Source organism: Schistocerca cancellata, chromosome 1 (genome assembly GCF_023864275.1).
Source record: "Schistocerca cancellata isolate TAMUIC-IGC-003103 chromosome 1, iqSchCanc2.1, whole genome shotgun sequence".
In the NCBI taxonomy this organism is placed as follows: Eukaryota; Metazoa; Arthropoda; class Insecta; order Orthoptera; family Acrididae; genus Schistocerca; species Schistocerca cancellata.
The window spans coordinates 784,232,211-784,242,382 of record NC_064626.1 but is presented as its reverse complement, the minus strand read 5'-3'; the positions used below and the strand labels follow the sequence as shown (position 1 = coordinate 784,242,382).

The 10,172-nt window shown below is 40.9% G+C and overlaps 1 protein-coding gene across 4 annotated transcripts in view; it reads left to right on the top strand.

Annotated features, from left to right (window-relative positions):
• Window positions 1–3,907: 3,907 nt before the first annotated feature.
• LOC126187455 (peptidoglycan-recognition protein SD-like) overlaps window positions 3,908–10,172 on the top strand; it is a 206,963-nt gene continuing 200,698 nt past the window's right edge. For all 4 annotated transcript variants that reach the window (XR_007537732.1, XM_049928558.1, XM_049928566.1 and 1 more), the window contains exon 1: window positions 3,908–4,040. Coding sequence is in view for 3 of the 4 variants with exons in the window: in XM_049928558.1 (XP_049784515.1) it covers window positions 3,983–4,040 (58 nt within the window). In the remaining variant the exon portion in view is untranslated. The remainder of the gene's footprint in view (window positions 4,041–10,172) is intronic.

Sequence of the window (10,172 nt, the reverse complement as noted above, 5' to 3'; positions counted from 1 at the left end):
TGGGTCTGACACACCGGTGTCAATGTGTTCTTTTTTCCATTTCCAGGAGTGTATTTTTGTGTTCGGAGAACAAGGTGAAACTTTCCCCGTCCGCCATCGACACACTGTATTTCTAGGTACAAAATGCGTTAATTTATTGTTACACACAGCCCACTTTATGTCGATGCACTACGTTCAACCGTTTTCTGTGACCAGTTTTCATCAATAAAGTAGAATTTTAACTTTATAAAATATCCATCTATAGTTGCCGTAACTTCTTCATTCGATTCGGATCACTTACCAGTCACAAATACACTGAAGACCCAAAGATACTGGTACATGTGCCTAATCCCCCCGCGAGCACGCAGAAGTGCCGCAATACGATATGGCATGGACTCGACTAATGTCTGAAGCAGTACTGGAGGGAATTGACACCACGAATTCTGCAGGGCTGTCCCTAAATCCGTAAGAGTACGAAGTGGTGGAGATCTTTTCTGAGCAGCACGTTGCAAGGCATCCCAGATATGCTCAATAATGTTCACGTGTGGGGAGTTTGGTTGTCAGAGGAAGTATTTAAACTGAGAAGAATGTTCCTGTAGAAATTCTGGACGTGTGGAGTGTCCTGCTGGAATTGCCCAAATCCCCACTTTATCGCTATCTCGGAGATGCTGTGTCCCATTGCTCGTGCTTCTAATATAACACTACGTTCAAACTCACTTAAATCTTGATAATCTGCTATTGTAGCAGCAGTAACCGATCTAACAACTGCGCCAGACACTTTTTGTCTGCCGACCGGGGTGGCCGAGCGGTTCTAGGCGCTACAGTCTGGAACCGCGGGACCGCAACGGTCGCAGGTTAAATCCTGCCTCGGGCGTGGATGTGTGTCATGTCCTTAGATTAATTAGGTATAACTAGTTTTAAGTTCTAGGGGACTGATGACCTCAGAAGTTAAGTCCTATAGTGCTCTGAGCCATTTGAAGTTGTCTTATATAGGCGTTGCCAACCGCAGAACCGTATTCTGCCTGTTTCAATATCTCTGTATTTGAATATGCATGGCCTATACCAGTTTCTTTGGCGCTTCAACGTATATTTGTATGTTGGAATACGTGAAAGCGAGAAGGTGGCAAATTTGATGTATGCTGTTGTTGTTCTAACGAGTCGCGCCTCTATTCTGTCACTATCTCCAAGCACCTATGTGGGCAGGTACATTGTACTGACTAATTAAGATTTTTTGCCCTTTTACTATCACTGAATATTCTCAACAACCTTTTCGTTCCCTACGTTCGAAAGACTTATTGTCACAGCATTCTCTAGTTACTGTTTTACTCTTTAAGGGATAAAAAATGTGAAGAATCCCTTTCTCATCCTTCTGGCCGCAACCTTTGAAGTACTTGAAATCGGCAGCACCTAGGTAATACTTTCCGGATTGATAATCATCCACATTAACAAACAGCCAGACATATCAGTTTCACTATTTTTAAAATTGTTGTGATATTCGTGTTCACCTCTGCTTTTGATCAGCATTCAACAAATGTGGAAGTCACTTCCACAGATCTTCCTCATGTCAAATGTTCCGAGCCTATTCTTCCCACGTGCCTAAGGTCTCATCTTCGTCATATTAACGGCAGTTCCTCCATAACCACACAGCACACATTCTCGATTTTTTCATCGTTGTTGCAGTTTTGGAGACTCTTTTATATGCATCGTCTTCAAGAGACGCACGATCATGTTTTGCTCGTTTTTTTAATTGCTGGAAAAGGTGGAACAGTCTCCTTAAAACCTTCACCACTTGAAGATATCTCATTGGCGATAATCTGCCCAAAAGAATGTGATATTCCAGCTTAGTCTTTTGAGCAAAACATAGAAAAGACGAATATTATAAACACACAAAAATAAGATTGTTCTGCAAACGTAACTGCACAACTTATTCCAAAATTACAATCACACAATTTCATATACATCGACGTCTTCTCCGCACCAGCCCCTTCTCTTTTCAGGTTCCCCACGTAACTACAAATGCAAGATGACTCACGTAAGAGGCAACACATATTTTACTTCCTGAACGTTTACAGATATAGGAACGAGCTTTTCCGCAATTGATAGTAAGCTGCGTGCCACGTAATGTTTTGTATCGATAATGCTGTGACTGCTTATACCAACCGAGAAACTGATACAAGTATGTTTTTTAATGGAACCGTATACTTTTCATAATTGAGTTCACTAGCTCTTGGAAAGATGGTTAAGTGATATAGCGCTTTTTAGTATTGACGTTAATAACTTTCGCAAAAGAGTCCGCGAAATACACTAAAACTGGAAAGCCATACGGCCAGAATCGGCTATTGTGCCAACCAGAGCTCTCATTCCAGACCAGTAGTTATATGCAGCAAAGCAAGCCTACGATACTAAGACAAACCTCCTAGCCTGAACGACATAGACAAAGGCTCAGGTATGGTTTTTGTGTATGGAACTATGGCACATGCTAATTTTCTGGCTCATCAAATGGGGCTTAGGAAAACTATTTCAAATGTGTGTACGGTTCCAGGTTTTTGTGGAAAAACTACAGTTTCGTCACGCAGTTTTCTCGTTACCATTTCGACAGCACCTGTTTGACATTCGCCGTATAAAAGTGCCATGTCAAGCTCCTATTCATTGGTGTATACGTCTGCATGCAAGAAATGTCGCAACAGAAATGACTTGCCGATAGACAACACAGTTTCTTGATTGGCGACTCCATGTTGTCTTGTGCACTACGACCAGGTAACAGGTATACTTGAAAAAAGAGACAGCAGTGGTCGTATATTTTTCTATTGCAAAATCGATTTTCTGTCACTGAGTGACCATCTTCAGTGCTATATTGTATAACAAACTGGGATGCACTGTTGTTACTAGGCTTACGGCAATCACATAGTCTATGTGATTGCCGTAAGCCTAGTAACAACAGTGCATCCCAGTTTGTTATACAATATAGCACTGAAGATGGTCACTCAGTGGCAGAAAATCGATTTTGCAATAGAAAAATATACGACCAATGCTGTCTCTTGTTTCAAACACAGTTTCTGTTAGTTCTGCAGTGCAGACTTTGATATCGAAAGGCTTGATACAACGACTTTTCCTGGCGTGAGCGTATTTACAATTCAACAGCCGATTTTGACCGACGACCGACTTTCTTTCCAGTTTCATATTTCTCAGTTTCTTTTGAGAAAAGTTTCAACCTCAAAATTGACAAGCATTATATCTCTGAGCTCGTCGTTTCAAGCGTTTTTTGGGTGCTGTTAAAAAGTATATCGTTCTATTCAAAAAACTCATACTTGCTTCAATATATCGATCGATACAAAAGTTAAGATTCTTGAAATTTACATGCCCCTTGGCGTACCATCATCTGGCGGAAACCTCGTTTCAACACCTCGAACCGTTCATGAAATGAAAGTGGTGTAACCGTGACTCAAATGGTTCAAATGGCTCTGAGTACTAAGGGACTTAACATCTGTGGTCATCAGTCTCCTAGAACTTAGAACTACTTAAACCTAACTAACCTAAGGACATCACACACATCCATGCCCGAGGCAGGATTCGAACCTGCGACCGTAGCGGTCACGCGGTTCCAGACTGAAGCGCCTAGAACCGCACGGCCACACCAGCCGGCTAACCGTGACTTATCCGGAAGATGTAGAGAGATAGTGTCACTTAACAGATACAGTGCAGGACAGTCTGAATATGTTGACATAACTGAACACATGTCCAAAGACAAATGTTTTCTGTAGTCAGCTCGAACGCTGTAAACGTTGCTTTCACTGGTCCGTAGCCAGAGCACTGTTCGCAGTTTGTCTTCAGACGAGTGAAAGCGGGCCGTGGCGGAGTATAGCGGTTGGCAAGCCTGATATCTCCTTCGGCTGTGATTGCGTGGCGTGGCGAGGGGAAGCGAGGCGTCGGCAGTCACTAAGTGGCCGGCGTGTGGTGCGGTACGGTGCTGTGGAGTGGTGAGGCGTGGCGTGTACACTGAGCGATGAGCAACTGCAACACGGGTGCGGGCGCCGCCATCCTGTCAGCCCGCGCTGCCGCAGGTACCGTCACTGTTCTGGCTGCGCCTCCCCTACACTATTCGTGGGAGTTCGTAGCCGGCGTACCGACGCATGTCGCTTTGGTTGTCCAGTAACATTAGTGTATTCTATTCATTTATGCGATGCTGTTGTCCCGAGAGTATTTTATTTTGTTCCCGATTTCTCAAGTCCAGTAAACTACACGTTTTTTCTATGTAATGAACTGTTATGACTTTAACAATTGTAGTAAAGTCATTGTAGTGCCTACGAATCCTGCGTACTCGGTTCGCTAGACAATCAAACAAGTCGTATTAATGAGTTTTATTACAATAAGAAAATTACAATACTTTGGCAGTTACACAGATGTGTCGCAAGCAAAGGGCGACATACTAAATAATCGGTCTTTGCAGTGACTGCTGATCTTTAACTGACAAAAGTCTGTCCTGAACTGCTAGCGATGTCGCTATCGCTGCCGCTGCTATACAAGTGGGTAATCTTGAACCTGCTATTGAACTGGGCCGTCACCAGTCGGTCGCGGCGCTTGTGTCCTCTTCAGCTAGGGCCCACTGCTGTGGCGTTGTCATCCTGGAAGGGAGGTCGGTCCGTGTGCTATTGGCTGACTTCTTCTGACAGCCTTCTCTGCTTTGTCGTTCCCGACTGGCTTGCCGGCGCTTGACTTTGCGCCGTAACAGTCATAGAGTAAGATTCAATACGTAAACAAATCAACGGTATTGAGGAGACAGCCACCATCCTGCAGATGTCTTCAGCCAGTGATGAAGCAACAATGGCGATTATAAAGTTAATGGTTTGTACGAAATAAAATGAAAATTAATCCGTTTGAAGTCAAAAACAGTTTTTTTTTCTTTTTGCCCAAATATATGTCAATTTTTCGACGTAGCGCAGTCTTACGGTCAATTCGCTTTGTCAAACGCTTTCCACCCCTGAAGTATGAGTATAGGAGGTCAACCAAATACTCATTTACGGCCATCATTGGATTCAAAACGCTTTACACCCACAAACGTGTCCAAATGTGGAGCAACAAATTATACACAAATGGCAATTCACTACTTCTGTGGGTGCTGCTAGGCGCTAAGAAACAGGCGTAATCTCTCTTACTTGCTACCAACAGCCCACACTTTGTTAGGAGACTGCGGAAGAAATCTGGTGAATGTTATGGACGTTTCGTTCTTCCAATGCTTAGTTTTTCATTACTTTTGAATACATTGTGGGATTGAACAGTGATCAATGTGTTACAGATATTTACTATCAAAGACAGTCTTGATCACAATTTATTTATTACCGTGACCGGTTTCGGCCACTACTGTGGTCGTCTTCATACCAATGAGTAAGAACCTCCTTCTGCTGGAGAATCAGTAGTGATTCTCCAGCAGAAGAAGGGTCTTACTCATTGGTCTGAAAATGACCACAGTAGCGGCCGAAACCGGTCACCGTAATAAATAAATTGTGATCAAGACTGTTTTTGATAGTAAAAAAAAACTTAGTTTTTCCATGGCCACAGCACGTTTAGGAGGCAGATGCATTGCCCTGAAGGTGGGACTGCTACGGTCGCAGGTTCGAATCCTGCCTCGGGCATGGGTGTGTGTGATGTCCTTAGGTTAGTTAGGTTTAAGTAGTTCTAAGTTTTAGGGGACTTATGACCTAAGATGTTGAGTCCCATAGTGCTCAGAGCCATTTGAACCATTTGACCCATTGCCCTGAAGAAACAATTTTTTTTTGTCCTGCGGTTTACACCTCTTCTCACATGTTTTTTCATCCAGTTTGTCCAGAGGACGTACTTACCATTTACTATTTATTACTTTACTCTTTTCAAGGTAATCAACATGAAGAAATTCTTTTACATTCTACAAAACATGGCTCAAAACCTTTTCTGGCAGACGAAATGTATTTCGTCTTTCTTGGTGCAACAGTTTCCACGCATTCCTTTGATCAGTGTTTCGTTTCTGATGTGAAGTGGTGGAACCCCATTTCATCCATATTAATAAATCGGCAGTCGTAATATGACCGATCATTACCAAAACGGTTCATACGTTGCTCAGATCTTCATTTTTCGCATTTTCGTTTGATCGGCTTGCGAGACATGAGTCTCTCACCTCACAAAGCTTTAATAGTTAACCCATCACGTAAAACGTACTGTACTTTTTCCAATGATGGGTGTTTTGCATGAGCTATTTTATAGTCATCACTCACCGATTTCCAGTACTGCGTTGCGCACTTACTCAGAATTTTCATATTAGATACAGCTTTGGGACATCCATCACATGCATCATCGTGAAGATAAATGTAGCTAAACTGAAGGTGAACACTCGTTACAAATCTTCAGCCAAGATTTTTATGCCCACATGATATTACAGTACATACATTTGAATTAAACACATATGACTACTCTCAAAAGCCAAACTTTACTTGACTTACTCTGCAACTCGTACCATCAAACGAATAACAAAAAACCGTTGATATCAGTTCCATCTCTGTTCTAGGTTGATACTTTCTCCGACTGTCTGGAACGATTCTTCCTAAATATAATCATAAATTGTATGTGTATGTTCCTAGAGAAATTAAAGCTACAGGCCAGATGTGGACCCAACCTTTAAACAGCTTTGTGGCCAATGGTTCGTCAGTCTAATTAAAAAATAACTTCACAGGCAGACCATAAGATCCAGTCTGTCACCATCTTCCTCCAGTTTATCAAAGTCCTCCTGGACTCTCTTGACTTTTTATAGAATTTTAGGCTATGACTAACACATAGTCTTTTCTCCAGGTACGATAGATGTGCTTAACAGAGCATATCCAACATAACAGTAGCAGAGATGTTGTCTAAGATTGCGATCGATCGTGCGTACTCGTGTAGTTCAGGGAAGGCAAGAGAGTTGAGTTTTATTCCATGTCCAACACACACTTCATATTTTATATAAGTAAGGTTCATTGAAGGGTATACTCCACTGAAAAGTCAAACTTTACCTTCTTGAAGCAGTATTATAATTTTGGAATGCCCATGAGTGTCACATAATATCATCCATCACTAACAAATTCCTTTGATAGATATTTCTTATTCTGTTTTCTTTCTCGATTTAATTCTGCACAATTTCCCAGAATCCCAAAGGCTACTTGTGTATCTAGTAAATCTCTGTAGATATTGAAAATTGTTCAAATGGCTCTAAGCACTATGGGACTCAACATCTGAGGTTATCAGTCCCCTAGACTTAGAACTTATTAAACCTAGCTATCCTAACTAACATATTCATTGTTTTCTGGCACCCTTGCATTATTTTCTGACACAATTAAAGATTTATATGCTTCATGTTTTAATCCCTGCAACACTAGATGGTTCAGATGGCTCTAAGCTCTATGGGACTTAACATCTGAGGTCATCAGTCCCCTAGACATAGAACTACTTAAACCTAACTAACCTAAGAACATCCATGCCCGAGGCAGGATTCGAACCTGCGACCGTAGTAGTAGCTTGGTTCCGGACTGAAGCGCCTAGAACCGCTCGGCTACAAAGCCGGCAGTAGATATTGATACAATGGTACTTCTCTATACTTGGAGTGTCACAATCATCCACAATCACCGCTAAAATAAATCATAGCTAATCTGCTAACAATGAAAAAACTGATTTTAATGCAATTTCTACTCACAATGACTCACAGATTGGCACGTAAATATCTCCATCTTACATGTGTTTGAACTTTTTTCAGGATATAATTTCTTCAATATGGGCCTAAATGCAACTGTTTAGCCATAACTGTACATAAGTTTTCTACTTGTAACACTTATTCTTACATGTCAAGTAGCCCAAAATTATTGAACATAATAGAGCCAAAGTGAGTACCAGTATTCAATTCCTGCTCTTGGAATGTTCGAAATCAGAGAACAAAATCTACAGAAGGTGGACATTTATTAAGTGTTAACTTTAGAAAAGAACGAGATAAGTCCGTAGCAGCCTCTGTGTAGTGGTCGGAGCTCTCCGAGGATGTTTTTCGACACGCAAATGCCAACGCATCTAACGGCCAGGATATACATCACAATCGTTCGTTCTACTCACGGTACGGCTTTGTGTGCTACGCAGTAACAATAGCCGCTCTCAAGATGCTTAGGTCCTGTTTTATAACAGGCATTTGCCAGTTGGATCATATTACCAACTACAGCATGTGCCAAAGGTCTGGCATGTCTCCCTTAAGCGGCCAGAACTGCGCACAACTTGAAAAACTTGATCTCCTGAACTACGCGTGGCACCATGGTATAATTTTGTACGTGCATTAAGCGGTATATGCAGATACTGTCTGCGAAATGTATTGCGAATATATTTAGTAGTACTGAAGTAATAAATTTCAACGCCATGGTTAATGAAGCAGTTGTAGTGTAACGACGTAAGTTTTGTATAAATGATTTTCTTTTGACAGATGACCATGTGCAGACTTCGTCACCAACGTCAGTTACAAAACACTTCAAAATTATTTAAATTCTTTTAAAGTTGTCTCTGAATGGTTCTTGAACGAAACTGTAATTAAAACATCATCATTTGAGTCGTATGCGCAGAATTACGTCACTCAGTCCAATTGGTTTGCGCAAACTTTTTCCAATTTAGATGTCGTTTGTTTCTTCTCAGAAATTATATTAATCCAAGTTATCTGCTTTAATAAATATTAAAACCGCATTGAATAAACTTTCAAGACTCAAACTCGTTACGAACGTTGTCAAAAATTAATAATCTTGTCAAATAAATTAGTAATACTTCTTCCTTAACATAATTCTTCATAAATAAATTCTCGGAACACGTATTTAAACTTTTGTAGTTTACACTAGTTTATTATCTTCCTATATACTACATATAGACGTGAACCTGAGCCTTGACAAGATAGGACTGAACATTTACAACATGATTAAACTTTCTATGACGTCATTGTTGTAGAAACATTACAAATTCTTATTTTTCAGTTTTTAGAAGCACGACGCAACAACTCGGTTTCAGGATCTTCTGTTGCTCTTTGGCTGTCGACCCGCGACGTATAGTGGCCAGCAATTTTCTCTCTGGTCCCGGCAGTGAAGATGCTGTCTCCGTTCGTTGCGCCGCCCTCTCCGTACATGAAACATAAAAATAAATATAAAACTTTAGATAATTCACAACCATTACAAATATTACAAAATACATAAACAAAACACTAAATTAAACTTATATTCACCTGTAAACTGGGCTGACACTGGTGGATGGGTGACGCTTCAATTTCGCGTCCCACTACACAGTGTTTCACGCATCTTATTGTTTAGGACACCACATCTACTAAACTGTGATAGGTGGATGGTGCTTACCCCCAACAGCGATCGTTGCCTCAGAGTAAGGAATATGTGTACCAAGTTTGGTTGAGATTGGTCCAGTTGTGTAGGAGGAGACGTGGAACACACGCACCGCACACACACACACACACACACACACACACACACACACACACACACACACACATCCATTTTTATAATATGTATGGATTTTGTTTTCAGGGTTACATGGTTACATCCTGCTCTTCTTCCTCTGATAATTTTATGGCGGTTTCGTATTTTATGACGCCAATTTTATGCAGGAAGATAAGGGACTTCTATTATTTATCCTTATCCAGATTTTAAAAACGTGATGTATTGAAATGTCCCCATTTCTCACATGCTAACCAACAATGTATCAACTTGTTACATCCTGGTTTAAGATAGCATTAATATAATTTTTTTGTATCTTATTTAGGTCAACAGTTTAACTGAAGACGGGGATACAATGTCGTGGAACTACTCATGATCAATAAATCATTTTGACGCAGCTGTTGCGGTTTTCATCGGTGGAAATGTATTATCACACCTCTGGTTGCCCCCCGTACCAAGTGATTTGTCCTGTTGAAGAGTCCAGCAGTTGATGACCACTCTCAAACGAGCAGAGTGGCGTCTAGAAAACGAAAAAGAGAGATTTTTTTTTAAATAAAATTTTACATGTGATGACTTCTGCTCCATCCTGCGCGACTGTAACAATATTCTACGAAGTCCTGTCAACTGTATGATAGGAAATTTCTGTAATTGGTTAAATACCATCAAACATCCTTCTTATACCAATTACAGACATAGACCTTATGAATATGTTGGACAGAAATTAACTACCTG